At 45.5% G+C, this 16932-nt stretch overlaps 2 protein-coding genes across 5 annotated transcripts in view; one reads left to right on the forward strand and one right to left on the reverse strand.

The window, feature by feature from the left end:
* SON (SON DNA binding protein) overlaps window positions 1-11903 on the forward strand; it is a 37522-nt gene extending 25619 nt beyond the window's left edge. For 2 of the 4 annotated variants that reach the window (XM_026040382.1, XM_026040384.1), the window contains 4 exons: window positions 4969-5116; window positions 8671-8739; window positions 8821-8936; window positions 9430-10034. In XM_026040382.1, the coding sequence (XP_025896167.1) occupies window positions 4969-5116; window positions 8671-8739; window positions 8821-8936; window positions 9430-9588 (492 nt within the window). In that variant the 3' untranslated portion in view covers window positions 9589-10034. Of the gene's footprint in view, window positions 1-4132; window positions 4213-4968; window positions 5117-8670; window positions 8740-8820; window positions 8937-9429; window positions 10035-10795; window positions 10858-11245 lie in introns of those variants that run through there. The other 2 variants (XM_026040385.1, XM_026040386.1) reach the window with 2 other exon arrangements.
* Window positions 11904-14005: 2102 nt separating this feature from the next.
* The window catches only part of DONSON (downstream neighbor of SON), a 4492-nt gene continuing 1565 nt past the window's right edge, over window positions 14006-16932 (reverse strand). Inside the window, exons 2-9 of the mRNA XM_026040379.1 lie at window positions 16682-16894; window positions 16423-16607; window positions 16152-16330; window positions 15936-16059; window positions 15722-15832; window positions 15187-15385; window positions 14671-14886; window positions 14006-14397 (exon numbers count right to left, since the gene is read on the reverse strand). Coding sequence (XP_025896164.1) covers window positions 14260-14397; window positions 14671-14886; window positions 15187-15385; window positions 15722-15832; window positions 15936-16059; window positions 16152-16330; window positions 16423-16607; window positions 16682-16894 — 1365 coding nt within the window. The 3' untranslated portion in view covers window positions 14006-14259. The remainder of the gene's footprint in view (window positions 14398-14670; window positions 14887-15186; window positions 15386-15721; window positions 15833-15935; window positions 16060-16151; window positions 16331-16422; window positions 16608-16681; window positions 16895-16932) is intronic.

Raw genomic sequence — 16932 nt, forward strand, 5'->3', positions numbered from 1 at the left:
GGGCTGACGACTAGTTTCAGTCACGCACCCTCCTCAAAACGTGTTAGGGGCTAAGCAGGATTCCTCSTCCGTTTGGGAACGGTGGCGCCTGYGAAAGCCTTCACARAGCGCAGGGTTGATGAACTTMATGTGGAATCGCATCCTGTGCTTAGAGGATGATTTCACAGAAAGTGCAGTAGGGCTCGTGGGTTATGAATGCATGTTATCTTTCTCAGTGAYGTGAATACACACCAGCCATGAAATGCAAAGTCCAGGTTGTATTTCTCAGGCACTTGAAGTTGTTCAACTCTGTTCCAGTCAGTTACGTGGCATACAGCACTGAGAAATCAAACTTCTGCTCCCTTTGTCACCCTCTTACAAAAAAAATATATTATCATTATATACTTACATATTTTAATTTTCATCTGCTAGTAGGGCTGYGAGGTTTTGGGAGGTATGTAGTACATATAAACCAGTGCACAACTTGTGACCAAAAAATGTAGTTTCAGGAGGGCGTTTTGTTCAGGATGTTGCTGTAAGCGCTACAGAGGCCTTTAGGACGTGCACCCTTTAGCAGAAGGGGGCTAAACTTGGGCTCTCAGTAAACACAGAGTTAGAACATCTATGTGTACACACCTCGGACTTGGCAAGAGATACCTGAGCAGCAAATCTGCAAAACAAGTGGCGTTAATAAATCTAATTTACACATAAAAATTAAGTGGCAAGAAGGGAAAACCAAGTACTTGTGGAGCTGGTTTGATGAGTGCAGTCTTCGCTTTGCATTTCCTGGATTTCGGTATTTTATTTTTCATTTCTAACAAGAKTTCTGGAGAGGTAATATGTGCTCAAACCAAAACACGCCTGCAGCTTCAACTTCCTGAAGCTTAGAGGGATTCAGTTCTGAGTTAATGTGACTGATTTGAGTAACTGATACAGCAATTATAGAAGTGCRGTTTTGTTTTTGAAACCTGATGTGCTCATTTTATGATGTTAATGCAGAGGGTCCTGAACAGTAGTCTTAAATAGTATGTTGTTAGGTTTCCAAAACAGATTTATGACCGGTATTATCTGTTTCTTCTGAAAAGCAGTTTCTGTTTGTTTATTGTCATTGGTGTAATCAGTTCACAAATAGGATTTATTTGTTCTGGAGGCCATTTTTGGATTTTTTTTATTCTTTTTTTTTTGATACTGTGGTACTGTAARTGTGGTCAAGAGTTCAATTTTTTTCCCCCGAGCAAATTCAGTTGAGGAATACTTAGGCAGCCTTTTCCAACAGCACTGCTTCTTTTTTTTTTTCTCGCCATGACTGATCCCCTTAAGTACTTTAGCCAAAGCTAAAACATCATTTTTACAAATGCACAGACGCACAGGCTGATCATTGGGTTTCCTTTGCTTCGTTTAGTTGTGCCAGAGCCCGGCATATCGTTTCACAGTGGCCCTTAGGATACCGTGCCTAGTGTGGCAAGTCTCCATAGGGAAAGTGCTGCGTTCTTGCCCAGCGCAGCCCGGGCAGGTGAGTAAAGCTCACGTGGCAGCAGAGGCAAAGCCGAGCGCCGTGGCAGGCGCTTCCCCGAGGACTGGCACGTGCCTTGCCAAGCTGACCTTCTGACAAGGCAGCCGCTCACCTTGTTCTGTGCTTAGTGCCTTGCACAATAGTACTACATTTCCTTAAGAATGGAAGGCCAGATGGCAAGGCAAAACAACCATACCTTGGTTATACCAGAGTGGCTCCCGCTTGGATCCTCAAGAGGAACTTCAGCTCTTCCACAGTTTGCTTTCCACTGAGCCAGTGCAAAGCCACGAGCAAAAATCCCAAAGCAGGTAGCGCACATAAGGCATTTGATGGGTTTCTTCAGGAGGTTATTCTCCTCCTTATCCCAGAGGGAGTTTGTGGCTGCTCTGAAAGCACCAATTAGTGCAAAACGCAGCTGCTTTCGTAAAGGTTTCACTGAATGAAAATGTACGTTCCTGGTTCTGGAATTGGAGCTTGGAGTCAACCTCGAAGTTATCTTCAAGGTGGCAACCCACCGAGGTACAACTGAGACCATTCACCCTGTAGCCTTTAAGGCTTTGTTGTCTTTTGCTAAATGAAATATTACTGGAAAGAAAGAAACCCGCCTAAGTTTTCAATGCCTTGTCAGCTTTGTGAGAAAGAATTGATATTTTATTTTCAAAGGGCAACAGTTGATGATTTATTTAAGAATCTCTTAAATACTTATGACCTTGCAAGTGCTTATTTTAGTAGCTCTGTTTGATACTSAATGTAACCTTTCCTGCAGAGAGAGCTCTTGCAATTGAGTCCTGGTGATGGTCTCACTTGTGCTGTCTTCCAGACAGACACAAAGCTGTAAACTCATCTCTCAGGTGTCGCCTTGTTAATTGTTTAAGCTGTTAAATGCTAATCCAAGCACTGCAGATTTGATACTGATGCTGACTTTACCATTTTTTTCCAAATTCGTTTCCCTGTTTAAAGAGGAACAGTTTTACTTCAAAATGCTGCACAGCCCCTTGTGAGGTGAGRTTTTACCGCAGGGAGCCGCCTGCTCAAGGAGGAGCTGTTGATCCAAGGCTGTGGCCCAGGCTCCGTCCCCACCTGCCGGCGGGAAGAGCCTGGGAGGAAGGTAGAGCTCCGCGGGTGACCGCTGTCGCCGCGGGTTCCCGCTGGCTTACTCATACTTAGCTTAAGGAAGGAAGGATACCACTTAGTCGGTAGTGAGCTCACTCAGCTGACAGTAACCCAGCGTGGAGGCACACGGGGTTTACTGTGTCTGGTATCTTTCCCACAGGCCAGACCTGCAGGGCTGCGGGAGTAACCGTTGAACGCCTTTGTGGGCCTCGGCCTGTTGAGCTCTTAGCCTTCGTAGAAGGAGTTTATATCCCGCTTCTGTGTTCCTGTTAGCCTTCCTAACACTAATACAGCTTGAAATTTCACTCCAAACATGAGAATAAGATCTTGAGTTCACTTTTTTTTTTTTTTAAATAAATGCATCCTGGGATTTAGAACTTTTTCTTTCCTAGGTCTGGAATTTGTTCAGGCTCTGAACCAAACTCTAAGCCACAGTATTTTGATTTCTTGTCCTTCCCCTTTCTATAGCCCCTCTGGCCAGTTTGCCACACTGAGAGCCAGTATGGTTGCAGGCCCAATGAGAAAGCTGTGCAATGGAAAAGTGACCTCCTTGAGGAATTGCGCTGTGTTTCATTTGTGAACTGACTGCACACTGGTGATAATGAAACAGATGCTGATATTGCRAATTCTATCATTGCAAAGCAGGTACTAAAGAGGAATCGGAACCCAGGGTGACATTGACTGGGGTTTGTATCATTCTCGGCATGGTTGCCCTATTCTTATGAGAGGTTCCTGGAAAAGAGAGGGGAGGATGAAAATGGAAGTAAGTAAAAGCCCTTCTAGGTGTATAGATTGAGGCAGTTCGTATCGAGCAAACTGATTGTCTCTGTGTACACACAAACTGCATGGTCTGCACCAGTCAAAAAGAGAAAAATAAAAGGAAAAGTTGAACTGGAGAGGTGGGCTTAGCCTCTCTGCTCTTCCACCAGAGCACCCTGTGATTAAGTGCAGCATCTGGTTGCATGTTGATAGGTATTTCATTGTTTAATAGATAAATATTCGAGAAGACCTACCACAATCTTTAGCATTATTTTTTTTTTTCATTTAACCGTGAGTGCTGGGGATTACACACACACAGCATTAGTGTGTGTGAGTTACCAATGCTGGAAAATTAATCCCCTCCCTTAAACATTCGTTATCTGCAGTTTCTGCAAAAGTAAGGCTTCTGTTCTTGTTTAAATACGAATCAAAGCCAAGGACTTATCAGTCTTTTTTTCCAGAGCTTGGAAACGCTTACTTTTGCAATCCCAACTCAAACCAAAGAAGAAGTGCTCTATTAATTTGGTTTGGTAGTGAGTAAAATTTCAACAGAATGCCAGGCATTGTATCACCTGATCTCCTGTGCAAAATAACTGACGGACTTACCAGTGCCAGTGTGTGAACTTGTATATTTTAAGACAAGCAATTTTTTGCTGTGATGGAAATGATTGCCTTACTTACTTGGGTCAGGGGGTGGGGCAGAAGAGAGATGATAGTTCACAGAATAACCTGTGAACTTTCACCCCTCTATATGGAAACTTGTTTCAGGGTCAAATCCTTGTAGCTGCCTTCTTGCCACGGTCAATGCCAGCCCTACTATTCACAACACTGCGGCCATCGAGGCCTAGGTACGTAAACATTTAAGGAGTTTTTAAAGTTCTTTACATCAAAAGAGATTTTTTAAAAAATTTCTGTTGATAAGCTTTTCGGCATTTAACGGCTATTATGTTAATGATGATTTGAGACAATGTGACGACTGCTGCTGCTAAACTGTGTGGTTAAGCACCTTTTTCTTTTTTTTTTTTTTTCCTTAAAGAAAAAACTGTATGTGTTTCATATGGAATTTCAGAGTAAAAACYTGAATGTGCAACTGCTGTATAATAAAATGGAAAAGTTTTTTTTTCTTTTTATGTTTAAAATACACCTAAACACTGTTTGAATGTCATTACTAAATGTGCTTGTATTTTGTTCAATAACTAGGTACACTTGGCACAAATGTTGCCAGTTAAACAGTTAACACTGCCTCCTTTCACAAGATGAGAAGAGAGACATTGGAAGCAAAGTAGTGTGTTTAAAAATAAGCKGTTATCATTTTATTAAATACGTACGTCTGAAATGGGTCACCTGCAACTTTTGAATTTAAGGATTGCTTGAGGGTTGCTTTAGAATTTTAGTTGTTCTTTTTGGAAAGTATTGATTTGTGTCTCGTGTGTCTGCGTGTGAATTCTGGTTTATACCAAATGTAAATGTATATAAAGCTAAGCTGTATTCATTTGAGTTGAATCTATGAAACATTGTTAGAAASATTTTTGGAAGCTCCGACTTGCTCTCTTAAATCCCACCGCTAACTTGAGGACTTGTGTTACTTTTATTTTTCTGGATAGGATCAGTTCTTAAGAGCAGCCCCAGTAACCGGAGGAATGGGAGCTCAGCTGATGAGAAAAATGGGCTGGAGAGAAGGAGAAGGGCTGGGAAAAAACAAGGAAGGCAGCGTGGAGCCCATTATGGTTGACTTCAAGACGGATCGGAAAGGTAAGCCCTTCTGGAAATGTCTTATGGCTGCATAAACACACACGTGGCTTCTCGTTTTTGAAGGTGAAAAAGCTTACTGCTATTTTGCCTAAATATCATTTCACCATAAAAGGAATGACATAAATGGTATTGATAGTGTGTTTTCTCAAGACCTGGCTGATTTATATGTGGGCTTGGCCTTAATGCCTGCACACCAAGTCCTTAAACTTTTCCTATCATTCTCCTTCTACCTTTTTAAAAACAAAATACTTCTCAGTGGTTCTTAAGTGAGGGATATGCATCGGTCGGCTCTATGGAGACAGGACAGGGAAATTAATGTGGAACCATCCATTCTGGTTGGTGTTAAAGAAGGTGCCTGAAGCCGGGAGCAAGGCAGGATATAAGATGGAGTATTTAATCATATTTAAACTGGAGGGAAGAACAGAAATAAGAGCTGGGAGTTACAGAGCTGAGCTGTTCCTCCCTTTCAGCTGAAGTCGTTACATGAATAGACTGTCATACAGTTTTTTAGGTCTTCCAGAAAGATTCTCTGTGCTTCCATCCCGTAATCTGGTTCTTGCTCAGGTACCTTTGCTCAACTACAGTGATAKATGTCCCTGCTTGCTTCTAGCAGCTTCTTGGGCAAAATTTCCTCACCTTCCTTATATAGTGCCTGGCCCTCGGTGGAGAACTGTTGCACTTACCTAATTTGATTCAGGAGATTTGGCTTTTTAAAAAATTTATATATATATTCTTAAAGGGCATCATGGTTTATATGATTGACCATCTTCCCAGCACATTCATCACGAGCTCTGCTTTCAGAGTTCATGTTAATGAAAGATTTTGGTCTGAAACACATAAGCAATTCTAAAGGACTCCTAAATGCTTTAAGTAAAAGCTGCAACGTTTCAGCAGTTGTGATTTTTGCCTTCGTTGTCCTTTTAGGGGTGTTATCAAAAGAAACACTTAAACACTGACAGCAGGAGAGCAAGCACATACTGGTGGTGTCCCAAATATTAGAAAACTGAACCTTTAGTATATAAAAAAGATGACATTAAAGCACATATAATTCAGTATTATTCTGCTGACTTCTCCTTGCAATGAAAATAATAACTTGAATTTGAATATTAAATACAAAGAGATAGAAAATGAGAAAGCTTACCTAAGTGATTTGTATAAAAAAAGAAGTCTACTAAAGACTACCTAGTAACCTTGTTGTATAAACAGAGAAGTGCAGCAGTCTCTGCATACATAGTACAGGCACTTGGAATTTATACAGTGACCAAAATTCCTTTACAGCTGTTGATTTCTGCAGTGCAACCTTTCCATTTAAAGAAAAATAATTCACATAACCTGGTAACAGAGTGAGTGGCCAGAAAGCTTTCTTTGGAAAATGTTCTCGTTGTTACTTAGTTACTTGTAAAGCTCTCGCTATTGGTAATCAGTTTTGCTTAGTTAGTATTGATGGGAAGAAAGAAGTTGATAACAGTTGATTCAAGTATAATTTATAAGCTGGAGAGAAGTTGGATGGAATGAAAGGGCACCTATGATCCTGTCATATGATGAATTCATCTGTAAATACTAATAACCGGAGAGGTGTCCTAGTTTTGCTTGGATTTCATCTTTTTTTTTTCCTCCAAAATTTGATTTACGTTGTATAGAGAAACTAATCATTTCCCCCMCACACACACACTAAAAAGCATATTTTGTATTGATAAGCAATACTTAATTTGGGGCCAGCCAGCATACGTTATGAGACAATCTTTATTATTGAAGAACCCCCCATGCTTTTTGAGGAAGCAGCTGAAAAAAGATTATACTTCTATGATGAGTAGCTGAAGAGCTCCTTGCTATGACCGGGTTCTTAATGCCCTATGAATGAACAGTCACATTTATAATGTTCTATATAGAGGATTACAGTCACCCTTGATTGAAACTAAGGGTTAGAAAATGACTTACCCTTAACATTTGTATGGCAGTGAAAGGTGACCTGAAACTTTATCTACAAGGAGCCTGTTTTAACTTRAAAAAAGACCTTTTTAAAGCACATGTTAAAATATGTTCCCAAAGTAATAAACTGGGTATGAGAATGAGGAGTTTGATAAAGAGCTGTTCTGTGGGCTGCACCAGAACAAAGCCACAACTGGTTGATGTGACTTTCCATCAGACCACGTTTTGTGCGGATAACTGGATACTGCAGCCTCTTACAGTCAAAGTATTTTGGCTCTGAAACCCAGCTCCTCTCGCGCTTTGCTGTGMACTAGTAGGTTGTTGGCTGCGTGTGCTCAAAGCAGCTCAGTGAGTCAGCGATGCCAAGGAAAACCAAGCCCGTTAACAGAGCCCCTTGCAGCTCTCCTTGAGCGCGAGCTGCCCGGAGCCAGGCGTGGAACAGAAGTGTCGGTGAGCGGGGCACCTCGTGTGCGTGAGGAGATGCAGTGTTAATGAAGGCAGGTGCTCTCCGAGCCCTCTCTTCAGAGGGAGTCTGCTCATTTTGGATATAAGCACTTCCAGTGAGAAAGAAAAGAAGAAACAAACTTTGTTTTGGTTCATATCTTTGGAAGCTTARTGCTACTTGGAGAGGCTCTGCATAAGAGGTGTGCAGATCTTAGGATGAAAATGTGGCTAAGGARGGAAAGGTTTTCTTTTAAAAGCAAAAACAAAAATACAAACAACAAAAAAGCTGAAGGAACAGGAAGAAACTGGAAACAAACGCGCGTCTTCCTCTATTAATTCACGAAAGCCAGGAGGAGAAACAAATTGAGGTAAGAAACAAAGAGCATAACATGTAAGGATTGAAATCGGAAAAAATAGTCGGTCAGATGCTTTGGTTATGTGTCTTCATGGTAAGAGCAAAAAGTGAACTGGAAGAAACTTGGGACACTTTGTAAGTATTGCGTTGCTCTTGGCAGTTGGTGCGTTCTACCCTTTACTCCTTTAAGATTTTTAAAAGAGGGAAAAAAAGTCTGATTTAAAATTTGTGACTTTGACTAGAACTTGTGTTTATTACATTACTTTGGGGCCTGACTGCATGTTTTATAGCTACTTGATATTCAGATATGATTGCAATCACTGTATTCAGGCTGAACTTGGGTGTAAAGATTAAATAACTGAAATTTAAAATTGAGTGCCTGTTAATGTTTCCCATGATAAAAAGACATACTAGTTGCATGTTTTACTGTTTATGAGAAGTACTTCAAAATGATGGTGGTTAAGAGGCAAACTGTTAAATAGTGAATGACTTTTGAGTGGCAGAACATGGGTAAATAATGGATGAGATTTGGTGGGGGCAAGATTATTTAACTGTTCTTTTTTTAAGCCTCTCTTCCAAGTTTCCAGATGTGAAAAACCAGGTGATTGAATTTGTAATGCTGTGCTAGCTAGCTGGTTCAGTGTCTTCATGGAGCTGTTGAGAAGGTCTGGCATGGCATGGATGGGGAAAAGGAGTACTGAAAGAAAAGGAGAATTGAAAGACTTTTGAAAAGACTGTTGCCTTTCTACATGTTAATGCATTACTGATGAGAACACAGAAATCAGGTGAAAATTCTAAGTGTGAACTTGATTCGTGTTTTGCTTAGGACTTGTTGCTGTGGGAGAGAAGGCACAAAAGAGATCTGGACATTATAGTGTGATGAAGGACCTTTCAGGTGAGATTTCTGCTTGTTCAGAAAAAAAAAAAGATTGCTGTAATGGAAACACTGAAAATTTACATACATTTAATTCTTAAGGTAAACATCCAGTCTCTGCGTTGATGGAGATCTGTAACAAACGAAGATGGACACCACCAGAGTTTGTGTTGGTAGATGATAGTGGGCCTGATCATCGCAAGCATTTTATTTTTAAGGTGAGTTTGAACTTCCTTGTTTGCTGTTGGTTTCTCTACTAACATGACATTAAATTCAGCACTGTGCATCTCAATGCTAATATTTGAGTTTTGTTCCTTTAGAGTTAAGCCAAATCAAATCTCTCAAGCAAGTATTTTATAAAGAAACCGATGTTACTTAAATTATTGTCATTTGTTGCATCATATTCTTGCTTCTTCCTTGCAAGTGTTCTGTTGGGCTTTACTGTTGGACAGATGTTGTAAATGTAGAACTCTGGCTGGTTTTGTCCTTCAGTTACTTACCTTAGAGGGTGGGCTTTCTTTTCTCATGTAATACCTTGTGTTAACTGTTACAGCTTGGGAAATGGTTATTTGTACTTTCGGACCAGAAGTGAATGTTGTCTGCCCCAAGAAGAATCACATACAGAGCGTGCTAAAAAGGAGCTCAATGTAGTGCTGCCCCTGAAATAAAGAGAATTAATGTTTTTGTTTTTCTTTCCCCTTTCCTCAACAGGTGAGAGTCAATGGAAATGAATATAGGCCTACTTTTGCCAGCCTTAATAAGAAGCATGCTAAAGCCACAGCAGCAACTGCGGCTCTCCAAGCGATGGGACTTGTACCAAAGGAAAGCATGGCTACTACCACCATGTTTAGGAGTGCCTCACAGCGCTAGATATTGTTTTTTATATTGACATTATTTCAGATAATTTTACTCTGCACAGAAAATGGTATTTGCCCCTTCATGTTGTAAATACATTGGCAATTCCCACGTTGTAAAAACTGTACAGACACCTTCAGGTTTTTCTTTTGTACCATCAAAATGTATTTAAATCATACTTAGTTTTTGGTATGTTTATATTGTTTACATTAGTGATGTAATTATTTCTTAAATGACTAAAATCAGACAACCGACTCTGGAGGCATCAGTAATCCAAACCCTTGTTTTAGAGCTCATGCAATTGCTCTTCGATATGGAATGTTAACTCTTTCATACTGTTTTGTACTCTGCTGCAAGGTTTCCCCTGGTCTTGGTCAAGCTCCTCCCGCCCTTTTGCCTGGGGCCGGAAAAAGGCCATGCAGCTTTTCCTTTTCCTTAGGGCACTCGGCTTCGGCCCCGGGCCGGCCTTGGCTCCCCGGGGAGGGCGGGCGAGCGGCGGGAGCCCTGCGGCCCAGGCCGCTCTGCTCCAAGGGGATTTCCCTCGGAAATCCGATGGGATTTCCCTGGGCGATGCACGGAGCCGCGGCCGCTCCGGAGCCGAGGAGGGCGCCCCGCAAGCGTCTCTCCCYGCATGTGCTGAGGAGGGAAAGAGGGAAGGCGGGAGGGACGCTGCCTCTTCCAGCCAGATTAACACACTGCCTCATGTTGATTGTATGAATTTGTGGTTCATGTGAATTTTAAACTCTTTAACAGATCTACAACTGGATTTGCGGGGGGGAGGGAGGGGGCAGAATGATGCTTCAATTGTTGTACCCGACTCGGTCAATAAAGCAGCACAAGTTCATAATCTTAATCACTGCTCAGTAAACAGTACTTAAAATCCATGCCAAAACAAAGTTTTGAAAATACGCACAGTAGAAATACCTGTATTGTGAAGAATAGCGACACTTGTTAGGGGTTGCAGAAGCCATGCTAGTCATCTGCAGTCGTTTTAGAGTATTACCAAATTATTAGCTCCTTGGGCTTTAGTTTTCTGTAATGGTACTCGGCCCTCGAGGAAACAGCCTGATCCAGAGCTTTGGCTGTTTTATAGCAGAGAGGATGCCAAAAGACTTTGTAAAAAATAAAAATAAAAAATAATAAAATAAATACTTTAGCTGTGCACACTTTGAATGTGAGAGGAAAGCTTGGGCTGCAAAGGGCGTTTTCCATCTCTTGCCAGGTTTGTGTTTCGAGCAGATTGCCAGGGTTGATGGTCTGTAATAGTCAAGATCCTTATTACTGGTAAGTCTTTTTGAGGTCATTTCTTATTATATCTGCTGCCCAGAGCTTTCCTGGGGGATCTTGGAGATGAGGGGTTCCTTGTACCTCCCACCCGTTGAAGTAAAGTTACTGTGTGTTCTCTCGGCCGTGCTGAACGAAGCCTCTTTCTCTGCCCTAAAGGGACAAGTAGCCTAAAGGGACAAGTAGCAGTGTCTCATCTTGCACATGCCATAAGGGAATGACAGAGAAATGTCCTGAACGCCCCACCAAGCGTTCCCCAGAAGTAGGGCCCCTTACTAGTCTATCAAAGCGCTCTAGAAATGCCTGAATTKATGAGAATTTTTGTGGACGTATTTGTCTTGATTAAACTTCTTTTCCGTTTGACTCTGAGTAAACCTGTTGTTCTTAGGTCCCCTTTCCCTCCTTACTGAGGGAGCTGGGAGGTGTGTGGTAACCGGCGAGAGGACGGTAAGCGGCGGAAGGACGTGCCCGGGGACCCGCCTCAGCCGAAGCCTGGATCCCTGCAGCTCCCTGCGGCTCTGCGTAAGGAGCTGGGCACGTGGGAGGCGGCTCCTGATGGGGCTCCTGTCGCGCTCTGATTTTGATGCACCCGCATTGCCAGAGATGTTGATTCTGCTGTTGAGTCTATGCTGTCCACGTAAGCGCTGCCTGCACCGTATCTTACCGCATCGGGGAACATGCAATCTTGTACTTGTTAATTTGTCTGGGTCTCTTTTGTTCATACGCCTCGTGTCCGATGTAAAGGAATACCTGTTATCTCGCAAGCAAGGAGCAGATAATTCAATCCGACAGAAGACTTCAATTAAAAACAAAACAAAACAAAACAAAAAAAGGCAAGTTCTGGATTTCATGCCTTAAAGACATGGTATTGTGTGTAAATTTAACCCCAGTCATAAGGAAGGTGTACCAAAACGATCTCAAAAACTGTGATACCCTAATTATGACATTTATAATTTTAAGGTTTCTGTTGTAGTTTCTTGCCCRTTGTTTAGAATGATGCTTGAACTTCTGTTAAGTTTGTAAATTCGAATCAGTTTGAGTATCCTTTGCGTGCAGGCGTAGACAAGTAGTCAYACATTAAAAGAACAACTAGGAAACACTCTCTGGGAACCTGGTTATTTCTGCAGCATTTCAACGGTCTTTAAAGGGAAATAGTCTGGGAGTCCTTCCAGCAGAAGTCCTGAACTGCTTAGCCAATGCAYGTACTTTGTGCTACAAAATTATTCTTCCAGGGCAGATCTTTCAGGGGAAATGTTTCCATCTTGTTTGTAGTGAAGGAGAACATTTTGAAACAGGTGCCCTCAATCTTTTAGCCATCATCTGCCAAAACCCTTTCTTGTCAGCCTTCCACTTTCTACTGTTTAAAGGACAGGTAGGCGGCACAGCTGGGAAGGGGAGGGTTTTGAAATTGCCTCTTTGAGTGCAAAAGCTGCATAAATGTTTGAACTAACCCCTAAAGTCCCTAGTTCTCCCAAGTAGATCATAGTTTCGTTGRAAATTCAGCTGTTTGGGCAGGTTAAGTTACTCCAGCCACCCCTAGAGCAGTGGGATTTGTGGTAGTGTCTAGGGAGAAGAGCTGCAGTCATTGGAAGAGCAGCAGCAGGGCTGCAGCAGAGGAGCGCCCYGTGCTCTTCAGGACGAGCTCTTAACCCCAGACAACTGGCACTYGTTGCTCAAATTGGAGAGAAGCTACAACTTAAAGCCAGCATGGCAGGAGGGGGAGCTAAGGGGGGCAAGTGCATGAGAAAGAAGGCAGGACTAAGTGTGGGAAATTACAGCTCTAGACTACAAGACTGCAGGTTCAGTTTAATGACCATCGTCCTAGTAGAAATGAACTTGTAGAGTTGAGGGACTGCCCTAGTTTTTCTCCCTATGTCTCCATCAGCTGGATGTGATGAACCAAACTGCAAGGGCCCTTAAAGCAGAGGTGTGTATTGCTGAGGAAGGGGCTGCCTCCCGGCTGCAGCTCAAAGCAGTTACCACCCTGCTGAAGGCTGCGCTGCTCTCCCACGCGGGCAGCCGCAGCCGCCTCGCGTGCGCTGCTCCTGGTGCCTGGTGCAGTGGGGCCCGTGCCCAGAAGCTGCTGCTGCTGGCGGTGCTGAGCGGGGAAGCCGAATGCCCCGGGGTGCCGGGAGCTGTCGGTGATGACCTTCAGCAAAGGGGACGGAACGGTGCTCGCAGCAGCCTGCAGAGCCCTGCCTTGCTGCTGGAAAAGGCACTGCAGTCACCAGGGCAGCCTCCTGGAAAAGCACCCGGAGAGGGAAATGCAGCAACCAGCAGCAGGGCACCTTCAGCAGCCCGGTCTGCCGGTATCCCCTGCAGCAGGGCCTAGTGGACACTAGGGTTGGTGTCTGATGTTAAGCCAAGGGAAATGCTCAGCATTGCTTCTCCCTCACTATTCTGGGTATGAACTGGAAAGATTCATCACCAACCGAAAGGGAATTACCGCAACATCAGTTGAACCAAACGAGAAATGGTGCCTGGGTGCATAAGCRCCGTGACAAAAAGTTATTTACACCTCGTTCTTCAGAGCACCAGTCTTTGCTGCAGCAGTCAAATCGCATGATAGTGGTGCACTAAATGGTCTTACACAGTTCTCCAAGCAGCACGTAACAGATTGCAGCCAGCTCGTCAGGTCTGGTGTGGGCAACACAGGTCAGCAACTGCCTGGGCCCTCTCAGTGTCACAACTGACACTGTGACACAGCTGTGGGCTATTGCTGTAGCTTGTGCTGAGTCAGGATGTATTTTAAGTATTATGCTCTAGCMCTCTAGCTTGTTTTAAGATAATGGATATGGGCAGAGTAGTTRGAGTAGCAGTTCTAAGGGATTATAGTCTTTTCTGCTGAGGCAGCTACAGCCAGAACCTCACGTTTGTGTCTGACTTTTGTCTGTCATTTTAAGAGTTCAGAGTTTGTTCTGAACCRAACGCAGAGCCTTGGATACCAGACAGCCACAGGATGATGTAGTACTCTCAAAGAAAAGGGTGTTAKGCCTCAAATCCTAAAAACTCAAATGTTAGAGAATGCAACAAGAATAGCTGCACAGAGCAGTGGGCAAAGATGCTGTCCCCTGCTGTAGGCRACGAGTGGCACGGGCACAATGAATCCAGGCCTTCCACGCTGAAAGCAGACCAAGRCAAAAGATAATCCTCTTTTATAAAATTTTATTTAAAAAAAGCCCTCTAAAATACAGGATAGATCCAAGGCCCTTTCCTTATCTTTCTTCAGGAGTCCTTTGAAGGATTTCRTGGTGTGGGATGTGCAGTAGCTCTTGGCGGTGCTGTTCAGTTGGAGCGTGTTCTCCCTGGTACTGCATGGGTGCTGTCCGTGTAGGCMATCCATGTAAATACAGCATCTGCACGCTGGAAAGCACTCGGTTCTGTCCACTTCCAAGAGCAGCTCTAGGACTTCCACGTATAAGCATAATCCTTCATTTCTAGGAATCGGATAGACGATTTTCCCAGAGGTGAAGCTTGACTCAGCTGATGGAGCGTCTTAGGGTGCAGCCCACAGTCAGAGAGGTCTCTGCATACAGCTTCCTAAGGGAGGTCAGAGGAGGAGACAATGTAATACCCACTTCTATCGGAAAAAAACATAGCTTTAGCTGTTTGCTCATGTACAGCTGGGGAATTCCTGGTAGTTTTCTGAGGCTTCCAGGGAAGCGCCAGCCCCCAGGGACTGCTAAGTGGTGCCCAAAGTCAAGGAATAAAGGAATAAAGTCAAGGAATAAAGGGATTAAGAGCCGTGTTGCACTCAGTCGCTAACGAAGATGCCCCAGCTGCCGGGCAGGGCGGTCGCTGCCCGCCGCTCACCTTCCCCGCGGCAGCGCTGGCCTCGTGCAGCGGCGTGTTGAGCACGGCCGTGGGCTCGTGCGTGTACAGCGTCGCCGAGAAGGCTCCTTGCTGGGCGCAGCGCAGCAGCTCGGTCAGCAGGTGCAGGGAATGAGGCAGGACGGGGCCCACGACCTCCAGGCTGAACACGTCCTCGTAGGAGAGCTGGGCCCGCGCTTTGGCGTTTATACTGCGAGCCTGAGGACGAGACCGCGCATGAGAACCATTTGCATAGCAGGGAAGTAGCTAACATTTATGTATCGGGAGGTAGAGGAAGGAAATACTGGGGTTTCACTTCAGCRGCACAGACCTACCTCGATGAAAACGATTTAGGACAGGCAAAAATACTGCAGGCAAAACGCTAAGTCAAGCGCCAGCAGCAAAAATCACTGCGGCAGCTGAAGCAGAGGGGACGACTGTACAAGGACAGCATTGAACGTGCTGCTGGGCAAAGCAACAGCCTTCCCGTCTTTAGGGGAAAACCGTTTTGTCACTTACTTTGAGCGTCTGCATTGTTGCCCCTCGGAAGGCAACGGGGGACAAGAGAGTTGGGGGAAGCCCTGCTTGGGGGCCCGCGGCAGCCACGAGGCTCTTGCAGTTGATCAAGAAGTTGAGCAGCGTGAAGGTGTTGGTGCCTTTCACCACCGCAACGGACTCGGGCCTGTGATCCACTTGCACTTCGTTTTTCTCTTTGCGGCTGCAGTTCATCGGAGTCAAAGGGAACACAGGGAAAGCTGGAAAGCTTTAAYGCCCCAACGCAAGAATCGCAGCGGTGCAACGCTCGGAGAGGCCCCAAGCCAAAGCAAGTTACAAAAACCAACCCAACACTAGAGCTCTACACTAATATGAATTTGTTCTTCAAGTGTATAAGCAGCAACTTGAATAAAAAGTCAGAGTTCAGGTTTAAATTTGTGGGGTTGAAGGAAAAAAAAAAAAAAAGAACAAAAAAATGAAACCAGAACAACTAACTCCAGATCCAGAAATCTGTTATAGACTTAAGTGTAACAGAACTTGACACACAAATAAAGGATACATTTTGATAGAAATCGTATCTGGCTTTTTGACCTTGTCCTGGACTCCCATCTCCTCAAGCCAAGAGAAACTTTCTTCATCATCATCATCATCATCACTTGGAGCGGGTTCCCTAGGAATGACAGACGCTGGTGTCAGAAAGGCACCACTTCCTACTGATGGCTGCTGAATTCACTATGAAGAAGGCTGCAGGCAGCTTTGACTTTTTTACGTACTCTGCCTCTTCGGTGCTTTTGTCCACTTCAGGGCTGCGAACACCTTCGGCTTCCACATTCACTTCAGAGTTCTTCTGCTTTCTGATTCTACTTTCTTCTACCCACGGCAAAGAAAACTCTATGCCTTGAAGAGGAAAGACAAACGATTATTTTTAAACACCGGGGCAGCGCAGGTTGTTACTCGCACCTACCTTCGTTGTGTGCGGTCCATCTAACCTTCGCTTCTCATGGCCTCCCTCAAGCCTCTCGTCGTGGGAGAGATGACGGCGGTGACGACCTCGCTCCCCGCCAGCCCGGCGGCCCGGAACAGCACCGTGAACTGGCAGGTGCACACGTAGAAGTAGGGACACAGGCGCGCTCTGAGCAGGTTGTACAGGGACGTGAAGCTCACGGACCTGCGGGCGGAGCGCGGCGGGAGGCTGAGGGGCAGCGCGCGGGCCGGGCCGCGGGCGTCGCGTCGCGWCGCGAGGCTCCGGGCGCCGCGTACCACTCGCTGAGCAGCGCCTGCTGCACGGCCTCGTCCTGCGCCCACGGGCAGGCCCTGCCCGCCACGCTCCGGTCGGCGGCGGCACCGGCGCGCGGGAAGAGCGGCAGCCAGGGCAGCCACGGGTGCAGCCAGTACACGAGGCTCTGCTGGAGGGCGCAGCGCAGCGCCGCGCACGCCCGCGCGTCCTGCCCAACACCGCAGCGGGTTAAGCCGCGCTCAGGGCTGGGCTGGAGCACGGCGGCGCGGCGCGGCGCGGTACCTGCGCGCCCGGCGGCAGCGCGGGGGCCGCGGCTCTGCAGTGCTGCACGACGCCCTGCGCTTCCTCCTGCGCCTTCAGGTGCTCGGCCCACGCGAAGGGCCGGCGGGACGTGAAGAGGAGGCGCGTTTTGAGGCTCCAGTCCGCGGGGAGCTCGCTGCTCGGCGGGGAGCTGCTCGGGCGCGCAGCGGGAGCCGGGACGGGCGCGAGAAGGTCCTGCCGGGGCAGGCGGCGGCTCAGCGGGCCGCGCGGCG

Source organism: Nothoprocta perdicaria, unplaced genomic scaffold (genome assembly GCF_003342845.1).
Source record: "Nothoprocta perdicaria isolate Ctin4 unplaced genomic scaffold, notPer1 scaffold_254, whole genome shotgun sequence".
Lineage (NCBI taxonomy): Eukaryota > Metazoa > Chordata > Aves > Tinamiformes > Tinamidae > Nothoprocta > Nothoprocta perdicaria.